Source organism: Panulirus ornatus, chromosome 14, assembly GCF_036320965.1.
Source record: "Panulirus ornatus isolate Po-2019 chromosome 14, ASM3632096v1, whole genome shotgun sequence".
NCBI classification, from domain to species: Eukaryota; Metazoa; Arthropoda; class Malacostraca; order Decapoda; family Palinuridae; genus Panulirus; species Panulirus ornatus.
The window spans coordinates 53564702-53587181 of NC_092237.1; the positions used below are offsets into that span (position 1 = coordinate 53564702).

The following is a 22480-nucleotide window of genomic DNA, read 5'->3' on the forward strand; positions in this document are numbered from 1 at the left end:
AAATACGGGCGCTAGATGGTGCTGGGGTCTACCAGCGGCAGCACTTGTGCTGTATACCTGAGTGGGAGGCCAGCAGACGTGCCAGTCGGCGTCGCTCAGTCAAGTTGGCCAGACGTGTTGTTTATCACTGTGAGCAGGTATGTACATACGTGGCCCTCGCTGACAGACCCTGGGTCAAATACCCTCATACATATTCAAGTTGCCTTTTAGAATCAGCTGTATTTACAAATAAGACGATTCTAATGGGATGCAGATGATAAGCGGTCATTAACAATTGCCCAATTGTTTAGGTTGCCACTTTAGTTCTGCTGAGGTCGTCTGTTGTAATGCTTACCCTTAATGCTCAAGTATTTGTTTATTACAGTGACTTAGACACTGTTTAACCTTCGTTGGTTACGTAGTTCACCAAGACCATCACTCGTTCCAGTGGTCCTTGCTCGTTAAAGTTGCCAATGATGAAAGAAGACGAATAATTTCTCTTATCTTGGTCAGGATGACAGTGTCGGCGGTGCTGTTGGCAGCGGTGTTGTCAGTGGCTAGGGTGTGGGCACAGGACGCCCCGGTGGTGGCCACGCAGGAGGGAAGGGTCTCCGGCATCCAGGAGGAGTCCACGAAGGGCAAGGTCTTCTACTCCTACTACGGTATCCCCTTCGCCAAGCCTCCCCTTGGTGATCTCAGACTCAAGGTAACTCGTAGACACAATAAAATGATTGAAAAATTTTGAGAGAGAAAAGAAAATCTAAATATTGTACGCTTAATCGTAGCCATGTACTGTTGTAAAATCATTACTATTTATATGGTCCTTTAACACTGTATTATAATGAATTCTCTCTGTACGTGAGGATAGACGAGATGCACGGAGGAGTGAGAGACGGTGTGAGGTAATGAGAGATATTAAGATACTTACGAGACTACTGCTACTATTGTTGAAACCTGCGAAGCAAGATATAGGCGTCATTTAGACCTGACACTAGTCTTGGGGTGTATCGTATGACCCAGGGTGATGGGTGACGCCAAGTGAAGTGATGGATGATCCAGAGACAAGTGAAGTGATGGATGGATGAACTTGAGAAATGTGAAGTGAAAGATAACAAAAGGTAAGGTGACGGATGACCCAGGGACATGTCAAGTGATGGATGACCCAAAAACAGGTGAAGAGATGGATGACTCTAGGATAAGTAAAGGGACAGACGGCCTCGAGGCAGAGGAAGTGATGGATGACAAAACAACAGGTAAGATCTAACAACCACTTCAGAGATGCGACATGTTTGATGACCTATAACACAAGGTGAAATGATATACGTAAGTCAGTCTTGTTTCACCTTCTCATACTCTTTACAAACTCACTTTCGAAGAGGAGTGAACTCGAGGTGAACATGACACCTGGAAGGATGCCTTCATGACGATGCTCTCGTGCGTCTGTTCCCTTTCCAGGATCCTGTGGCAGCTGAGTCATGGGATGGCCTCCTGGACGGGTCTGCTATGCCCGAACCCTGTCTCCAGGCCCCGTTCTCAGACACCGCAATGGGTGTGAAGACCAAACCAGAGAATCTGATCGGAAAGGAAGACTGCCTTTATGTCAACGTTTTCACGCCCAAGGTAAGGGTATTCGTGGAGGCATAAGAGATCGCTAAGGCAACATGGGGAACACCACTACTTCCCTCTTTGCCAGTGAACAATACTAGATCCTGAATTGAGGTTTCAATTCCGTGTTTTGTGATCCTTTTCGCTATTTGAAACAAAAGATCTAGCTGATCATTTTCATTGAGTTGAATCCTTCGACTCAAATAGTTAAATGATCATACTGACATAGATGATGAGTCCAGTCATCGTACTTGAGTTATCTGTAATAATTAATCAAGCTTCTTTCTTCTACCATCCCTCGACACACGCTGTTTATTCAGTGCACTCAGTAAATGCTGTAATGTACGAGTCATTATCAGTTGAACACAGCGAATTCTAGATATAAAGCGAAAGAATTAAGATTATGCATGTAGGCAATGGTCATACAGATACGTTGTATGTTATGATTGATAGAAGCCAATTATTTTAATTGCTATAATAGAAGCCAGTTATTTCATATGATGAAGGATTCGAAATGATCCACAAATGTCTAAATTGAAAGAGAAGTCATGTGACTTTCGAACCCTGGAACCTGTTTGAGATATCTTAATATTACTCTTGAATGCCTTCGTACATAAGTGCAGCAGTGTATGTGTCTGTGTGTTGCAGCCCACTGACGAGGAGGCTAAACTGCCGGTGATGGTGTGGATCCACGGCGGAGGGTACTTCTCGGGCGGAGCTCACGAGTACTTGCCCCACGTCCTCCTCAACCATGACATTGTGCTGGTGGTCCTCCAGTATAGACTGGGCATCATGGGTAAGGACTGGTCCTCCAGTATATATACAAGGACCTCTTGGATAGGTACTGTTGGCCCTTTAGTATAGACCGGGGCATGATGGGTAGGTACTGATCCATACATTCCCTCATCATATCGACACATCACTGTACTCAGTCTTGTCCACGTTCGCTTCAGCTACGTATACAGTCAACAGAGGGTCACTTAAGGCTTTAAAACCTAGTTAGGATCATTATAAGACTCTGCTTATTACAGTTCTAGATTAGGTCTAATTCTTAGCTAACTTATTGCAGGCTGATTTTTAGATATGCTAGATTCTACGAGACGTGCTCACCGAATATATATATATAAGAGTACGAGTGTCCCCTGGAAGACATATTAGTTTACTGTGAACTAGGTATGTGACATTTTGCTTCCTCACCTCAGGTTTCCTGTCGACTGAGGACTCAGTGATCCCGGGCAACTTCGGGCTGAAGGACCAGACGTTGGCGCTCCAGTGGGTGCAGAGGAACATCCACAACTTCGGCGGCGACAAGACCCGGGTCACCATCTTCGGCGAGAGCGCTGGCGGGGCCTCGGTGCATCTCTTGGTTCTATCACCCAAGACTGATGGTGAGGGAGTGGGAGCAGATGAAGGAGAATAGAATGGATGATTAGGAAGACGCAAGCATGAAAGGTGGTAATGTTTGTCCTCAAATACTATTATTGCTTGATTTTACATGATGTTTGCCCAGGCACCGTCCTACCATAAATGAGAGGATAAACAAATGAGTTGGATGAGAACTGGTTACTGTGTCCGGAACCTGACATCAGGCCCCGTGTAACTCACTGATAACGATGTTAACAGTTACACTACAGAAGCCACCAAGTTCAGGGACGCGTTGGATCAGTTGGGTTTTATGATAATCCTTTTCCTTCTTCATGTTGGTTTCGTCGTAGCCACGTTGTCAAAATGGGGGGCCATTTGTCGACAAGAAACCTTACTGAGACTTCCCTTGCTATTGCCACACTAACAAGACTTACTTATCGTCTAACTATAACAGTCTTCGTAAGACATGATGTCTCTATCTGTGTAGGAAAGCATTGCTATGATACCATGTAAAACGAGTACCAAGCACCTGATGTAGAACAACTAGTGATCACAGTTCATGACAAAATATTTTCTTTACACTCTCCTGTAAGAATTTGCTCTACCAAATAGTTAGTTTAGTTAACAGCTGGATACGTGTGCTGGAGGCATAGATATCATTCCAACAAAGGATTTGGAACCTAATACAGGAGGGAGGAGCATTTAGAATCGTCTATAACGTCAAACTCATTTACACATGTAACTGTTTAAGGATTGTTCAACCGGGCCATCATGCAGTCTGGGTCAGCACTCAGCCCCTGGGGATTTACCTGGTCATACGGAGAGCAGCTGCAGCACGTGACCACCAAGACAGGTTGTCCCACCGACCAGGGCAGCGAGGCGCTCCTTGTGTGCCTGCAAGGCATTGATGATCGGGAGCTGGCCGCCTTGTACCAAGCTTACTTCGTAAGTTGTCGAATTTGTTGACTTAAGTTTTAAGTCCGTCTCCCCCCTCTCTCTGGGTCAGTCTAGAGTTCGTTCAAGTTTTCATTAATATCCTTAGGACTTGTCATTGTATGTAACTCACTCCTGGTTCTCCTGCGAGGTAAGTTAAAGTATCATTTTCCTTTCCCTCTGCCTCCCATGGCATGGCCAGGGCTGGTTCATCCTCCCGTGCATCATCGGGCCGCGGGTGGACGGAGACTTCATACCAGATGATCCCGGTCGGATGCTGCGTGAAGGTCGCTACAAGAAAGTAGACGTCATGACCGGGGTTACGTCAGATGAGGGAGCGCTCTTCACGAAACGTGAGTAACGCGTTACCTTTGCCTGCTTCTCGTAATCTGACCGAAATACAGTTGCTGTCACTGAGGAAAAACAGATGTATTAGAGATTCATAAATGAAATGCAGCCAAAGATATGGTGACGATTCGTTCCCACTTGATCAAGATAGAGGAACTGAAGGGTGTTCGATCTCATGATGTACTCTAGTTCTTCTGTCATTATGTGGCTGTTACACTATTTCTCAAGAGCATTGGATTCACGTTACAGCCATGTATGTCCAGAAGGAGATCTTCAATGCTATTGAGACGAACTTTAGTGTTATGGCCCCAGTGGTCCTCCAGTGTCAGGCGGACAACACCGACCCTCCCAGTGTGGCACGAAGGATCTTTCGTCACTACCTTGGCGAGGGCAAGCTAGACCCAGAGGCTCAGAGCGAGGAACTGACGAGGGTGAGTTCCACGTGAAGGATATCCCTTTTTCCCACCTGTTGTTATAGCTCAGGTTAGACATGCTATGTTGTCTGTGTTTTCAAGACTGATAGATTCATAGATTGATAGATAGATCGATACGAATGAAATCCTCTCCCGCGATAGATGATGACCGACCGTCACATGATGGTGGACAACGAGATGATGGTGATGCAACACGTGAAGAACCCAGCCACTGGCAACACCTTCAGATACGTCCTGACCCACCGTGGAGAACTCTCCTTCGGCGACTTCTTCCCGTCAGACGTCGGCAGCCAGTGTGAGTTGTGAGAGAAGGACGCCCTTTGTCCTCCACCCAACATCGTTTTTCTTTTTACGTTCATTGTTCTTTCAACTTCGAAAGAAAAGTTCGCTATAATCAATCGTAATTTAAGAGGAATCAGTGAAACGATGTTAAGTTCGGTGTTAGTCTTCTGTCTCTTCTTGACATGAAGGAGGAAGAGGATTCGATCGGAAGTCTATGAAGCTGTGCGGTGGTAAGTAGGAAGAGCTAACCTTAGACTTACTGGTCGGGAAAATAATCTTAAACTTTATATCATCTTATAATGAGGATGTCCTCTATTTAGATCACTGTTTTCTACTCTACTGTAGCCAAGAATTCTAAGGAGACAACCTCCATCACGTGCTGTGAATGCTGAGAACAACACATTTATATAGAACACTATAAACACTGATGACCCCGGTGACAGAAACATTCTTCTTCGAATCTATATCTGTGTGTTTCGTCGCAGGGGTGAGTCACTTGGACGACCTGTACTACCTCTTCCGTGGTGGGCGAATGCTGCAGCCTCCCCACCAGCCGCCCCAGCGACCCCGGGACCTGCGAGAGGAGGAGGACCTCGCGGTGAGGGATATCATGACCGCACTCTGGACCAACTTTGCTGCCAAAGGGTAATGACGAAAGTGGAATGGTAGCCACTCTCTAGGGTCACTATCCCTGCACACAGGGTAATGGGTGGGAGATTGGGGAGCAATTCTGAACTATCTCCTCAGAGATCATATTGGGGAGAGGAAATGGGAGGTTTTACACCTAAATTTGAACGTAAGGAATGATAGAAGCCCATGAGGACTTACTGATGAATGATGAACTTATTCAGATTTGAGATACTGTATTTCAACTGCACGAGTCTGACTCGTCTTTTCTTCATAATGATAATTGATACTCAATATTTTTTTCCTTTGAATGATTGTAGAACTGTGGTTCAGTGTGTGAGGAAGGGTTGAAACAGGTGTTTAGACAAGCCACAGGCACTCATGATCTTGGCATCATCTGGAAGTATGTTTAATGTAGTCTGTCAGGCAAAGCCTTTGACACACGCCAAGAATAGCAGCAGACCCAGGATCAAGCCCTGTGGCATCCCACCAGTAACTGTACCCCATTTAGATATTGTTCCTCTAACCTACGTCCGCTGCTCCCTTTCACGAAACCTATCTTCTATCCAGTGCAGGAATCTTCCCTTTATTCCTGCTTGTAGATCTACCTTCCTAGTCAACTTCCCATGGGATAGTTGCCAAATGGCCTCTGGCTATCCAATAATACATGGTCTGCCCATCCATCTTTTTGATCGATGGGAAAGGTGATCCTATCATAGAACTCTACGAGATATGTAATGCATGACACCCTTTTGACTAAATCTATAATGACCCTCATTTAGGTCGTTTCTCCTTTGCAAAGCAGTCACGCCTTTGCTCTCTACTTATATTGTGTAAGTGGTTTTTTCACATAGTCAGGTGTATGCAAGATGAACGTCTTTCCCGGTATGAATTACTTTAGAATGAGCGACTGGCAGAAAGTTATGGTATAGTGGCTTTCCCAATGGCCAATATCCAACAGTCACTCCCTTGAGCTGTTCTGAAACCTGAAAATACGTGCGAATCCCTAAAAAACGAAAGATAATGATGGAGGAACTTCACAGGCAAAAGACGCATCTGTGCTCCTGACGATGTTTATTTCATTTTTCAGGAACCCAACTCCAGACGATTCCCTTGGGTTCATCTGGGAGCCCTTCACCAAGGACGACCACCGGTACCTCGTCCTTAAGCCCACACCTATGATGGAGGCCGACCAGAGACAAGAGGTAAGTGAATCCCTGCTACAGAATGTAGCGTTAATCACCCCTCGTCCCCTCCCCCTGTAAAGCGTAGCCAGGTGTTTATCTCGAATGATTATATTAATATGTATTATGAACTTCACAACTACTCTGCAGATGATTAAAGAAAAGCATAATCTAAAAATCTCTCACCGATGTGTACGTTTTACCACGGTGACTGAAGGAAACTTATTTTCCTTAAAATCGCTAATAAGGAAAATTCATGATCGAGTAACCAAATCCCACATCATTTTTCATTCTTTCTTTGACCAGGATCCACTATTTTTCTCAACTCTTCTTCTCACTTTAGAACCCGACTTTTTCTGATCATATTCAGGCTAGAACGAAACTTAACTTTCTTAATGAGTGCTTCACCTATCATCGAATGCTTTTTTGTCCTCACGACTAATTATGTATCAATCTATGGAGTCATTTCCTATTACAGTAACATTTAAATATCCGTCCTCACGACTCTCTTTCCCTTTTTGGACTCTTCACGTCTCGTTCTCGGTCGCGAACGCCACTTGATATCCTTTAGCTAGAGTATTCACGTCTTGTCCCCCAAATCTTCCTTCCGTGATCTCTTGCGACACCGAGTGTCAGCTTCAACTAAGACGGCTTAGTTTGCCAGCGGTGCTGCATGAACAGACCTGGGAGGAGATGGGTTCGTTTTTTCAAATACTTGATTTCAATCAGCCATTTACAGGTACCCAATACGCTTCATGTGGCCGATTCCCCGCTGGTTTCTGTCTTACCTTCTGCTTCAAAAATCATTCTTCCAATTCCTTCGTCAAATTTATGGCTACTGCCAGACTTATGACTGTCAAGTACTGTCGCTCTCCGACCATAAAAAGGACCACATCAGGAATGAACTCATGCCATTGATCACTTACAAACACTGGAGAGAATATATACACACACACAAGACTTCGTAATATCATTCACTGTCTCTCTTCAGGTGAGGAAGTTCCACGCATCGCTGCCGACCAAGATGAACTTCGCCCTAAACCCCGAGCTGGTGCAGGAGGAAGTTGAAATGTAGTGGCTACATTTTCACCAGCTGTCGACACCAACGGTTCAAAGTTAGATTTTCAGATGTAGGTCATCATCATAGTTAGATACGTCGTGGCAGGGCTGTGAACCACGTCAGGCCTTAATGGTCGTTATCTTTCAATGATCTCTTTTTATTGGCTAGTCGACCATGGTTATCATTCAAGGATTGCTTGGACTCTAGTGCAGATGATCTGATACCTCTGGACTGAGGTGATATTCTGATACTGTAGGTGTTGTACTGATACAGTAGAGAGAGAGAGAGAGAGAGAGAGAGAGAGAGAGAGAGAGAGAGAGAGAGAGAGAGAGAGAGAGAGAGAGAGAGAGAGAGAGAGAGAGAGAGTGGATTTCAATAAAGTATGACGTAAGTGTGACATCGCATAAATGTGTCGGTTTTTATTGCCCCCTTAGGGATGAGAGGCGTGTAATCAGTATTCAGTGTGAAATTTTTACGTACATTATAATCTATAATTTGTTCAAAGCCTAAACAAAGATAAACATTCATAAAACACTAACATCAGCCTTTACGAAAGAGAAATCAAATAATCTGAACAATTAGCAAGTAAACTAACTATCAAGAAGGTGAAAGAAGAAAGTGATTTATATAAATCTTACACCTAGAGATATTCCCCATTCTTTCACCTCAACATTCTCACTTTATCCTCCAATACCTATAGTTTTCTACTCTGTTTCTCATACTTCGCGTGTCTTCACTCTCTCAGACTATACTTTTACTTTATCATCCCTAATTACCAGTGTCTGTAGCTACTTGCACCTCACAAGATAACAACCAAACCTGGTTTGGGTCATAATATACGAGTACTACCTTCAAAGAAATGGGAAAACTCGTTTTCTGTAACTCTTAGAGCCAAATATGATTTCAGAGAATGGATTCTCTGCTTTCTAGTGGAACTCAAGGAAATGTTCTTGGTTCATAGCATTGATGATGTGAAGAATAGATGGCACTCGCCTTTGCTTTTCCACATTTCTTAGTAACAAACAATATTATGAAATATTACTTTATAAATCATCAAATTAAACATATTTCATCACTCCTGATGCTGTTCCCTTCAGCGGATGAAAGGTTCAATTAACCTGACCTCTTCCTTGCCTTTACCGTGACCTATGATATCTTCACTGACGAAACATAATGGTATTATCTGGAGACAAATATATGGTAACCTTTAATAGAATATAACATCTTTCCATCATTTTTCACTTTCGATTTTGATAAGGAATCCCACTAGACTTGCATTATCATTTTGTCTATGATAGGGCTGGATACAACATAACGAAAGTATGTGAAGTTGTAACAGAGGCTTTTGTGCAGAGATTTCGAGAGATACTGATGAAGAGTGGCTTGTGATGAAAATAAACGAAACAATTGGGGGAATGGACGAAGAGTGGAAGAGACGTAGGGAATCGGTGCTAATTACAAGTTACATGCGCGGATGAAGTATGTGGGGTGAGCAGGGTGGGAGGTAGGCGTATGAGAAAAATAGGCGTGAATGGTAGAATGATAACGGTTAGCGTTTCTGACCATGACGCACTCATGGGCCATCCATATGAGAGAGAGAGAGAGAGAGAGAGAGAGAGAGAGAGAGAGAGAGAGAGAGAGAGAGAGGGAGAGAGAGAGAGAGAGAGAGAGAGTGTGTGTGTGTTCATAAGATGGCACTGATCAAGTATACAGCTTAGCTGAACACATGCCTCGACTACTCCTCAGTTTATCAGCTTCCCCATTAGCTCACCGACACACATCCCTACTGATACATCTGCTTGCTTACAAATAGACTTACTCATCCACTTGCTCTTTCTTAAATGTTAGCTTAGACGGCACGTGCAAGTGATTTGCCCAGATCAATGCGAATCTCATGAACTCTCTCTCTCTCTCTCTCTCTCTCTCTCTCTCTCTCTCTCTCTCTCTCTCTCTCTCTCTCTCTCTCTCTCTCTCTATCTATCTATCTATCTATCTATCTATCTATCTATCTAGATATATATATATATATATATATATATATATATATATATATATATATATATATATATATATATATATATATATATATCCCTGGGGATAGGGGAGAAAAAATACTTCCCACGTATTCCCTGCGTGTCGTAGAAGGCGACTAAAAGGGAAGGGAGCGTGGTGCTGGAAATCCTCCCCTCTCGTTTTCTTTTAAATTTTCCAAAAGAAGGAACAGAGAAGGGGGCCAGGTGAGGATATTCCCTCAAAGGCCCAGTCCTCTGTTCTTAACGCTACCTTGCTAACGCGGGAAATGGCGAATAGTATGAAAGAAAAAGAAATATATATATATATATATATATATATATATATATATATATATATATATATATATATATATATATATATGAAGGTGAAATCGTATTTCAGTAGGAGTTCACACAATCTTATTTACCATGTAATTTTTCTATACATGTGGCACGACATGTTTCGTGGGAGACAATCCACCTCATCAGGTGCCAGTACTTAATTTAAATCCCAAGTGGGCATTACCAGCCTGCTCGAGGATGTATTATTGGCAGCATCTCACTCCAAAGGAGTCAACATTTCCCCGCTACTTTAAGTAGACCCTGGGTATTACCAGTACCCGTACATGGAAATTGGTCATGGGGTAATTCCAAATGATGAAAGAGGTTCCTAAGTCCTCATGCAGAGTAGACCTGAGAATGGTGCTATTATAGGTGAAGATTGACACCAGTGTTACAGTAAACCTTGCAGGACTGGCAAAAATCTGAGTAAAGCTTCAGCAGGTTAGATTAGTGGTTCGTGACGTCACAAAAATCATTGGTCAGAGCAGCGAACAATCTAAATTAGCTTTCTTTTTTTTTTTCATTTCCCAACACCCATTTTCAGGTCATATTGGTGTAGCATTGAGCATGTCGTATTGTCCATACTTCGTCCTTCAGGTAGCTCGCTGGCTGTGTTCGTTAGGGTTAAAGTTCGTCAGGTACTCCGCCCTAAAGCCTAGCCTATCTGTGTCCACCCATCAGAAAGCAATCAAGTAAACAAACAGACTTGGACGACGTCTGTCAGAAGGGAAAAATAATCTCCCTAAACAACTAGTTGCAATGAGCTACAGTTAGTGCTACACCACATTTACACAGTCTCAATTCAATAGTTTGACTGACTCGCCAACCTTAAACGCAGTCCGTCTGCTTTTTCCCCACAAACAAACAAATTAGTGTAACCACATCTCGCGCCATGTAACGGAACATATGTTTTAACGGTTACTAATTTTCGCTACGACTTGCTTCTCCCACTAACGTGTTCTTCCCTATTGATTTAAGTTTCTAAATTTTGTAGTCCTGAGGACTAAGTCTGTTAATGGTTAAGATCTCTGCAGAAACGGACATAGAAAGCGGATTTAAATTTAGTACCAAATCTAGAGATTCGGTGTCGTTGTTAACTTCTGGGGTAGAATGACGAAGAGGCGGGCAGTAACGGTGTTGTAGTGGAGAGAGAAGGTGCTTTATGTCGCCTAACAGTTCAAGCAGATATATATACAAAGTAGCTCCCAAACTGATTAAGTGGTCCGTGTACATAGTGAAAGTATATGTAGTATATTGAACATCTGAATTAAAGTCGTCCAGAGTGGCATTAGAGGAGAATAAGGAGCCATTATGAGCGGCATTATTAGTTGGAGCGTTAGTTATACAGTCAGGGTTAGAGGAAATTAGGGAAAGGATTAATTAAAGGAGTTCTGGAAGAGTTTTAGTTACGAACAGAATTATTCATCACTCTTGTAGAAGTCGACGGGTCTGGGTTCCTCTTTCCCACATCCTACGTGATAGTTTTTTTAAATGTACAGCAAAATCCCTCGTCCTCACTTTTTCATATGTTTGTGCCCCAAGAATCCCTTCTCTCTTCTCTGGGGCTCCCCCAACGCCCAGGAAGCTGGCCACGTCCACAGGGTGTGTGTATGTCTGTATGGGCAAAGTGCGGGGCAATTATTTGCAGTAAGTGTTCAGTGTCTTCATTCATTGTGGGTATGAGGCGGGGGTCTTCCACACCGTTGCATTTATACGAGCTCGTTGCTGTACTAATTTAGGACCTTCGTAAAGTCTTAATAAAAGAGAAAGGACATGAGAAACTGGGGAGGAGGGGCTTAGAACGTCGCTAGGGGGCCCCTTTCAAAGGCGGAGCCAGCTGAGTTTGCCCCGAGGCCATATACTGGCTCATGACGCCCTTGGAATGATGATTAAGGATCCACACGCTCTCATCCTTGATGCGACATGAAAGCCAAGTGCAAACAGACCTTGAGTAGGATGAATCCTCCAAATTACTAATTAGTTTCGAAGGCTGGATGAGGGGTAGGCGTGTCCAGTTAAAAGTGACAAATGTGTGAGTGATCATAGGATCCTTGTGGTGGTGGGAGAGCTCAGAGGTTAAAAAAAAAAAAAAATGCTGCAACAATATCGATTTAAAAGTCAGACTTTTACATTGATTTATGCCTGGTCACTGAGAGGGTAGAAGCGGTGTTGTCTGATGGTGGCATGGTGCTGTGATGATGTCAGCAGTGGATGATGTGATTTCTCCGTTGTTACCTAGACATGAGAGCGTCGGCAGTGGTGTTGGCGGCAGTTTTGTCAGTGGCTGGAGTGTGGGCAGAGGACGTCCCTGTGGTAGCCACGCAGGAGGGAAGGGTCTCCGGCATCAAGGAGGAGTCCACGAAGGGCAAGGTCTTCTACTCCTACTACGGTATCCCCTTCGCCAAGCCTCCCCTTGGTGATCTCAGACTCAAGGTAACTCGTAGACACACGTTTTGACGTACAAAAGACTGATCAGTCTGGTATCAAACGTAAGGGGAGACTGGTAGAACATCAGGATTCGCAATATATGCTCTTAATGTAAAACATTGATGCAAGCTCCACTAGCACATTCATCTTTTGTTTTATGTTCAGCTCAGTAAAGATATACGTTTCACAAAGTATTCTTCCTATGAAGCAGGTCAGTATTTAGAACAAGCAGATGGTTTGTGAAATTTTTTGAAATTGAATTTGTTCGTACGTATAGACAGGTATTTTCCATACACATGTGTATTATACATATTTGTATACATGCACGGAGAGAGACTGAACTGCTATGGAACCTTCCAGGACCCCGTAGCGGCAGAACCATGGGAAGGAGTGCGGGACGGGTCTACCATGCCCGAAATGTGCCTCCAGGTCCCATTTCTCGACACGTTGGCTGGGATAAGGCTGCCTCCTGAGGGTCTGTCCGGCAGTGAGGACTGCTTGTACCTCAACGTCTTCACAGTAAGGGCGTGAGAGTGGGATGAGCGTCCTTCTCGTTGCTAAGGAAGAGTGTGTGGTCTTTACATGAAGCTTAATCCTCGGTGGATTTCATGCTATGTATCTGGTATTGATAAGTACTTACTGTCCTGCTCTAACAGTCCCTTAAAGCAGTTTAAGAACCGCGTTTAGAACTGGAGGTTAGTTTGTTTTTTTCTAAGATTCTTTTTTTTTATTGTGATTCTACCCCAGTTTTATGATGTGTAATGCTAATTCTATTCGTCTAGATTCTCTGGTTGTGTCTGTATATTATGGTCCTGTCTTAAAGTACAACTAGATAAATCATTTTACTGTGTTGTAGGCTGTAGATGGTGTGTCCAATAGTCGTTTACTTTTTTTTTCATTCTTACTTTCGCTTTACGTGTGTATTGCTAGGTTTCTAAGTAGGCTCCTACTAGTTTTGCGGCTCATTCTGAATGGATGAAGAAGAATCCTAAACGTGTGACTGTGAGCTGGAAGTTGGGAATGATGCTATTTAGCAGAATTTTTAATGTTCTTGTCGAGTATCTGCTTCCCAGTCGGAAGTTCGATCGCCAAAAACATACATATATTACTTATTTTCAATCTACACAAACATATATTACTTATTTTCAATCTACACAAACATATTACTTATTTTCAATCTACACAAACATATATTATTTATTTTCAATCTACACAAACCTTTTTTTTTTCTTTTTTGGTAGCATTAACCAGTGGAATGCGATTGTAACAAAATACGTTTCATACAGCCTGCTGTCAGGGAGGAGGGACTTCCAGTGATGGTGTGGATACACGGTGGCGGGTTCTTCTCTGGCGGAGCGAACGAGTACTTGCCCCACGTCCTCCTCAACCACGATGTTGTGATGGTGGTCCTCCAATACAGGCTGGGCACTTTGGGTAGGGACTGATGCCATCTACATAGCCTTTCTCAGTCATGTTATACAGTCATTTGGAGAGCGCTTGGAGCAAGCACGATTCATGATCATCTTTCACAATGGTTTATTTGCGTAAACCTCTGAATGTTGATGACCATATAGTGTATGTTTATATCTGATTCTTGGTGATACACTTCTGTTCAAGACTTTACAACGCATTGGTTTTGAAATATAGGTTTCCTGTCGACTGAGGACTCGGTGATCCCGGGCAACTTCGGGCTGAAGGACCAGACGCTGGCGCTCCAGTGGGTGCAGAGGAACATCCACAACTTCGGCGGCGACAAGACCCGGGTCACCATCTTCGGCGAGAGCGCTGGCGGGGCCTCGGTGCACTATCAAATTCTCTCACCCAAGTCAGATGGTGAGTCACAGGAAACTAACTGAATAATTGGGTGATGGATATTCATTCGAAGACGTAGAAAGAATTAGGAAGATAATTATTTATTCAGATTGTTCATTTCGCATTCAGTCATCGTCACATCAAGTTAGTTTGATCTCTCCCTCAAGCGAGGCATTCTGGTCCATCCATTTGTTAGAGAAATATGTAGGTTTAGGTTTGATAAGATAGACTGGGCTATGATAACTCCTTACCTTCTGCCTCCAACTACAAAAAAAAGGCACAGAGAAGGGGGGCCAAGTGAGGATATTCCCTCAGTTCTTAACGCTACCTCGCATACGCGGAAAATGGCGAATGTGTATAATTTATGTTAATAAATGTCTAGGTCTGTTTGCCCGGGCCATAATACAGTCTGGCGTGGCAGTCGACCCCTGGAGTCAAACAAGGACATGGGGAGAGCAGGCGCAGTATGTGGCCTCTGCACTAACCTGTCCCGTCCAAGAGGGTAGCGAGGCGCTTCTAACGTGTCTGCAGAACGTTGATGGTCGGAAGGTGGCTGCGCTCGCGCAGGATTTCTTCGTAAGTTGATGAGGTTTTTTATAACTAGTATATGTCATCGAGTTACCAGATTTTATTGATTCATAAAAGTCATTTATCAAGAGATATTTAGCAGAGTAGTTTGTGTGTATAATTGACGTTCATCATCGCTGATGAAGGTAGATGATGTATAACCCTTTCCCTGGGGCCTTCCTCCCAGGGTTTGTTTAGGTACGTCATAATTTTTTGGTCCATCCAGGGTTGGTTCAAGTACATACATCACCCTCCCGTCGTTCCTCAAGGGTTGGTACGAGTGTGGTGTTGCCCCCATTGATTCTTCTAGGGTTCGTTCATGTATGCCGACCAGTCTTGCTTTTATCAGGAAATTACACAATCGCTACACATAACCTGAAGTGAACTGAACCACAGTTACACTCCTGAGGGACACGGTGATTAGGGCAATGTAAATTTTCGTGATTTTTGTATACGGAGGCCTTAAGCAAAAGGCCACTTTTAAGTTTCCCCTTGAAACCTTAAGCAACCGATGCAGAGAAAGCTGTTAAGGAGACCAACAAATCTTGATGCTTTTTAAGAATAAAGTGATATCTATGCCTGATTTAATTGCTGTTGCATCACACTGATAACTCGGGCATTTATATGTTCACGTACATGGCCTTCAGATAGTCTGCCATGAGTTGATTCACGTATGTCGCCTTCAGCTGCATTGCCAGGGGTTGATTCAAGTCCATCTACTTCTCATTGTTCTCTCGGCGGCTGGTTCAACCATGCCTCCGCTTCTTGCTACTCCCAGAGGTGGTTCGTTCTACCGATGACCGTCGGGCCGCGAGTGGACGGGGACTTCGTACCGGACGAGCCAGGTCGGCTAGCGAGGGACCACCGCCACAAGAAGGTCGACATTATAATCGGCTACACAGCCGACGAAGGAGCGATGTTCACCAGTTGTAAGCTTGACTCCATCATTCATATTGTCTACGGAACTTTTGCAGTGAAACAATTCCAGTTATATGAATATATGTGTGCAGTGATAAAACCCACAGATGAAACACCTAATTATAGCACACGATTTGACAATATTTTGCCTCCAGTAAAATCCCGGACAAGTTAGAACTTAGAACTTGAAAATATATCTGTCCTGAACTCTATATATTCCGTAAGATAATTTTCTTCTACAGCGCCTGGAAGTATTTCCATGTTAGTTCCTTATTCCAGCCATGATGGCCCAGGAGGAGCTGGTCACTGCCATCGAGACCAACTTCAGCGCTATAGCCCCGATAACCCTCCAGTGTGACGCAGACAATGCCGACCCTCCTTCTGTGGCTCGCAAGATCTACAACTACTACCTGGGGGAGGGGAAATTGGACCCGGTGGCCCAAAAGGAGCAGTTCACCAAGGTAAGTAACCCACCCCCCCCGGAGGCTTTCCCGTTCTCATTCATATTGTACGTGGCATAATGACTTAATAATGAGTATCACTCGTCACCTTAAATACGTAGGGAGACACCCACCTTCACTACACCCTCAACGAGCCATGATTCACCTCACCCTTCGACAAAACACATCTTTGTACACCATTTCGTTGGAGTTCATTTCACTTCAGTCTGACAATCGCAGCTTCACCATCGACAAAATGCACCTCCGTCTCACTTTTGCCCCATACTGTCCACACCTTACAGATGTTCAGTGACCGTTGCGAGAAAGTAGGCTCGGAGTTCGTGGCGCTATACCACGCTGGGGACCCGGCCAGCAAGAATACCTACAGTTACATGCTCACCCACCGCGGCCAACTCTCCCACGGCGACTTCGCCGTGGAAGGCGGACGCCATTGTAAGTTAATGAGCTAGATCAATTTACCAGAGATAGTGGATTGTAAGTGGAATTCTTCAAGACGCTGTTCAGTGGGTTCTTTTCTCGTGTTCTTGACTTGCTTAATCCCACTGAGGAAACATGCAAATCTCCTCTATTTCATCTTATTTTTCATTATGAATATCAGTGTGTTTGCTTGACAGTCTGGCGTTCGGTTCCATATGTGTGTGTGTGTTCTGCAGTGTCTGCCAACCGGTTTCTCGTTTCTCTTCATCTTCCTGTGTCTTTCTTTTCTCTACATTTTCCTGTGCTTCTCCTTTTTCTACATTTTCCTGTGCTTAATAATACATTGTGTACGATTCAAACTATTTGTTTTGGGTATTTCCGCTCCCGTGTGCTTATGAAAAACAAAATCTCGAATCTCGTTTAAAGAGAAACAAGTTAGGTCTCGGTGAGTTGAAAGAACATCATGTATAAGAATAAGGAAAGATGAGAGAATAAGTTAATGTAGGACATAACTTTACCCAAAGATAGGTATCACATCATGAGTGCACTTTTGTTTTCGAGATGAGGCCACTCGCTACACACACAAACGCACACTCGTCTGGCCATGTATATCATCTTTATAAAGCACAAATTTTTTTCTTGCACATCTAATCACCTTCTAGCCTTAGAAGTGCTCTTACTGCTCGTACTTATAAAAGTTGATTTTTCTGATCACTTTATATTATGGCACAGTTCGTAGTCCTTGTAAGATAGGGCAATAGAGTGTATTGAAGCGCTCTTACTGCTCGTACTTATAAAAGTTGATTTTTCTTACCACTTTATATTGTGGCACAGTTCGTAGTCCTGGTAAGATAGGGCAATAGAGTGTATTGAAGAATTCTTTACTTTTCCCCCCCACTTCTCGAGCCAGCCATTTGCTTGGTTGTTGAGGACCAAGATACATAGATTCTCTTGGAGCTTGGTGATGAGACTAGTAATGACTTGAGTACAGTCAGGATCTTAATGTAACACTTCTTTTTCAAGTGACTTGATGCTATTTTCATCTAGGTTTAATAGCTTTACCTTCAGTACTTCATATTTCATCTGCTCCCGGGGATGACACAAGTATTTGTTTCACGTGTTTATAGTTTATAATGGCCATTATTGAAGTTCTCTTTTTTTTTTTTTAGGGGGTAACTTTGCTGTATTTGTCGGTGATTTATGTTACCACTAGCCTTTTGAATAGTATTTAAAGTAACGCACAGACCTACTACCATGGAAGTAAATGTTTTGGGCATTGGAGCAATTGGACAGCATTTATATGTATTTAAAGTTATTCACTGTTCAGGTAGCTGAGGCAGACTGCGTGCGCCAACAGCCGTGAATGCTAGAAACGGTAAAATGGTTTTAGTAACTGGCAATCCACATGTTCAAACATTCACGAATTTATGAGTTTCTTTTTTCTGAGGCTGAATATACTGGCGTCCTCCACAGGGGTGTGTCATGCTGACGATCTGTTCTACCTCTTTCGGGGCGGCCCGCTCCTGCAGCCCCGAGAGCAGCCACCTGAAAGACCCCAAGACCTGCAGCGTCAGGAGGACCTCAAGTTGAGAGACATCATTACGACACTTTGGGTCAACTTCGCTAGCGCAGGGTAATGGTGAAAGTGCTGCCATTGTGGACTAACCAAAACGAACAGGTTCATGACGAAGGAGGAGAGGTAGTAGTGAGACAAGTTGGGTGACTGCTAGCTACTCTCGAGTTCACTATGACCACTGATAGTCAGAGGAGGATGGGAGATGTTTACATTACCTGTGAATGGCGTCAGTCAATCATTGTGCCATGATGAGAGAGTAGAGCTTGCGTACAGTATTTACTTCAGTGGTAAATAGCTTGAGTGTCAGGTTCATTTGTTTTTGCTATTTTTTCATACGCTACAAGAACCCTTTGCCAGTGGCTTGTTAAAGGCAAGGCTACCAAAGGCTAAGAAGCGGCACTGGAGTTATCTTGTTATGGAAACCACTGCCGTGGGAGCTGCAAGTGGGAACATGCGTCAGAGATATGGATAGATAGACCTACATTAGTAATTCGCAGTGGGTTTGAAGCATATAGGTTAAGTCGAATTTTACAAGCATTTTGTGCATCATGTTCATACGTACTGACACTGACAATTCCGACACACACACTACTGCAACAAAGTATGTGTGTGTACATATATATATATATATATATATATATATATATATATATATATATATATATATATATATATATATATATGGGAATAAATAAAGGCAGACTATGAATTATGTACATGTGTATATATGTATATGTCTGTGTGTATATATATGTGTCCATTTAGATGTATAGGTATGTATATTTGCGTGTGTGGTCGTGTATGTATATACTTGTGTATGGGGGTGGGTTGGGCCATTTCTTTCGTCTGTTTCCTTGCGCTAACTCGCAAAAGCGGGAGACAGCGACAAAGCAAAATGAAATAAAAATAATAAAAAGAAAAAAAAAATATATATATATATATATATAACGAGGCCCCTGTTCTTCCTCTCTTGCAGGAATCCAACCCCAGACGACTCCCTTGGGTTCATCTGGGAACCCTCCACCAAGGACAACCTCCAGTACCTGGATCTTAAGCCCAGACCAACCATGGAGCCCAATCAACGCCAGGAGGTGGGTGGTTCTCGAAGACGCTTATGGGCATAGAATACCGCCCATAGCTTCATCCATGATAGGGTTGTAGTTGGTTGTATGAATCGGATGTATTAATCAATTGTTTGGCCAAAAGAATATAAGAAAAAGATCAAAAAGCAAATGAATGAATTACAGAAACGCTTGAAAAGACTTCATTTAGAATAATAATTTGCCGAGTATCTTATTTACAGCAAGAGATACTCATTATCTCTTGTTATTTGTTGAAATCCATTACTCCTATCAGCTCTTTCCTGATGCCTGTATGTATGTACATCTACCATCCAATCTGTCTCATCTAGGACTTTATCATTCGTCGAGGATGTCTCGGATGTATTTGTTTGGCCTTGTGACTCTAGCTAACACCTTGGCTGAAGTCAGTTCAGGAGAAAGTAAGTGTCGGCGCGTAACTTGACCCCAATTTTCCTACAGTCGTGTGAATATAAATAGCTCCGTTGAGCTCATCATCTGTGCGGAGTGTAAGCAGTCTTGTGCTTTTTTACGGTCTGGTTACCAAGCAGTGTAGCACCGTTGCATAATGTGGATACCACTTTTCATGTGATACGTAGCCTTCAGAACACCATTAAAGATTCGTGGTAGATATTGCCTGGCGATAGACATATTACACTTGTTTCCGATGAGAATTTGGATGTTGACTGTGATAGCAGTGTCAAAAGCAATATCTTTTGTACACTTTACATACTGTAATACAACTCCTATGGTCACGAATACAGTGATCACACACACCAATACCTGACGCATTCTCCTCTGTCTCCTCAGGTGCGGAGGTTCCACGCGTCGCTGCCAACGAAGGTGAACTTCGCCCTCCACCCGCACCTGGTTCAAGAGGAGCCAGCTCCCGCTCCGGACGCTGGAGAACCTCACCGCACCTGGGCTTCGACAGCCCACTACGAGCTGTAATGTCAAGACCTCGGCAGTTGTTGACGCCAGATGTCACCACTGCCGCAGGGCGACGCAGGACGTGATGGTGTTGTTGAAAATCTACGAGTCGAAGTTTTTAGTAAACAGCTGTTGGTTGAAGAGCCGGGTGTCCGGGGAAGAGCATCAACTTGACTGATGTGAAGGAACGGGAAACAACTGTAGTAAATGAAACTGATGTTATGTTGAGCTGCTGGCCCTGCACTTTATAGGTGTCAGTATGTCAGTGCTTGAATTACCATTTGCGTTGGAGCTGGAAACCCATCCCTCCTTGTATTCTAACTTTCTAAAAGGGGAAAGATATATATATATATATATATATATATATATATATATATATATATATATATATATATATATATATATATATATAGACCAGCCTAAGCCAGGTACTTTGTAAGGTCATGTCCATATTTCTATAAGGTTTTGTTTTGATTGTACTGATGAGGTGAATTTTAAGGGTGATTTCTGTAACCTCGTCATAAACTCTTAGCCATGCCAGTAGTTAGGGTGGTGGAGGATAACTCAAAACAGTAAGTGTATCAACCTGATTACAATCTGTCGTAATTAAAGACTAATTGACAAAACACAAAACTCAGTTTGCCCCAGGTTTTTCTTTCCATATGGAAATTACACAGGAATGAAGAGTGATTCTTTACCAGGCCTTGTACACCTACTCCAATGGTATATCAACTGCTAGACCCGAAATATTTGAGGATATTGTACGTCAGACTAACACGCACTCTTCTAAAAACCCCAGGAGGTCGGTCAGTCACATGGGCTAAAACCAACCTTTGCGAAAGTCGACACACACACACCCAAGACGAACCAAACAAGTTTCCAAACCGGAAAAATAAAATACCAAAGGTAAGTGGAAAAATGTCTGGTCCTGTAGACGGTGTTAGAGGTGATAGAAATTTAATATTACTTGGGTTAGGCTGGAAGATGAGTTTAACATATCCAGGAAAAACTACTGTTCTTCACACAAGTTCTTTTCATATTCTTAACTTAATTCTGATTCACGTAATTCGCTTGTTCTACCAAATGGCTCTGAAATGCTATTATTATTATTGCTGGTTCACGTAATTCGCTTGTTCTACCAAATGGCTCTGAAATGCTATTATTATTATTGCTGGTTCACGTAATTCGCTTGTTCTACCAAATGGCTCTGAAATGCTATCATTATTGAAGTCTCTGTCTATATAAGAGCTATTTTTTTTTCCTCTAATTTGTGCACATTTTATACAAATGATTGACTGTATGTGAATGTGTCACATGAATGCACGTCGAAAAGTAGACATCCTAGTTGAGTCGCACCCAAAGTAAATTATGGAGTGTGCTGGGAAGAGGCATTTTTGCACAAATCTCCACAACCATTAAGGCATTTCACACAGTTTTCCTGGTTTTTTTAAAGGTATTACTTATTTGCGTACAGTTATCAGCAGGAGCGCAGTACATACTCGCCCTCTCTATTGCATTAGCCTTGTAGTTATCAAATTTAGAACAGTAGAGGAAGTGGGTTCTGTGCCCTATGAAGGTGGTGGCGGCCTTTCCTTCTCATACAACTTTTTCATGAGTTGTTTGTACTCACAACTTCATCAATCACATTATTCCATTCATTACAACTCGGGTACTGCAGAAACGTTACTTCATATCTTTCTTAGTCAATTTCTTCTTTATGTCATCTGCTTGTTTTATCTTGATGGAGGCTCTGGTTGCTTTAACTTACGGCCTATTGTTGATTATTTTGTGACCTTTGGTTGTTTTGAATTTTCATTATTCTGAGAAGTGTTCATTGTTGACATCATGAAGGATGTGTTCAAGTCACCCTTTTTACTCTTCTTTATTCCAAAGTGGACAAATCTATTGTCTCTAACTTCTTACTGTTACCCACCTTTGATTATTCTACTACCATCTTTGTTTTTCCTCCTCTGGACTTTAAGGGTTTGTTAGTTCCATGTGCTTTTCTAGAATCGGTGACCAAACTTGAAAAACAAACTCTAGTTTCCCCAAATCTAAACTGTGTAGAGTCTGAATATTTTCTCATCCGTATGTATGATTATATACATACTTCCTGACCCCT

General features: G+C 42.9%; 2 protein-coding genes across 4 annotated transcripts; both read left to right on the plus strand.

The window, feature by feature from the left end:
• LOC139753445 (cocaine esterase-like) lies at positions 1-8225 on the plus strand. Its single transcript, XM_071669960.1, has 12 exons — positions 1-137; positions 493-685; positions 1435-1599; positions 2233-2380; positions 2787-2972; positions 3701-3894; positions 4085-4235; positions 4480-4661; positions 4806-4959; positions 5432-5591; positions 6664-6778; positions 7749-8225. Exons 1-12 carry the CDS (start codon positions 16-18, stop codon positions 7830-7832), a joined length of 1854 nt encoding a protein of 617 aa, XP_071526061.1. The 5' UTR covers positions 1-15; the 3' UTR covers positions 7833-8225.
• Positions 8226-11281: 3056 nt separating this feature from the next.
• LOC139753447 (venom carboxylesterase-6-like) lies at positions 11282-21000 on the plus strand. 3 transcript variants are annotated; one of them, XM_071669963.1, is made up of 12 exons: positions 11282-11392; positions 12411-12604; positions 12959-13117; positions 13885-14032; positions 14246-14431; positions 14793-14986; positions 15756-15906; positions 16175-16356; positions 16638-16788; positions 18247-18406; positions 19326-19440; positions 20239-21000. In XM_071669963.1, exons 2-12 carry the CDS (start codon positions 12413-12415, stop codon positions 20377-20379), a joined length of 1779 nt encoding a protein of 592 aa, XP_071526064.1. In that variant the 5' UTR covers positions 11282-11392; positions 12411-12412; the 3' UTR covers positions 20380-21000. The 3 variants fall into 3 exon arrangements, with proteins under 3 accessions (XP_071526064.1, XP_071526066.1, XP_071526065.1); XM_071669965.1 differs by having other exon boundaries at positions 11300-11326; XM_071669964.1 differs by lacking the exon at positions 11282-11392 and having other exon boundaries at positions 11845-12604.
• Positions 21001-22480: the final 1480 nt, after the last annotated feature.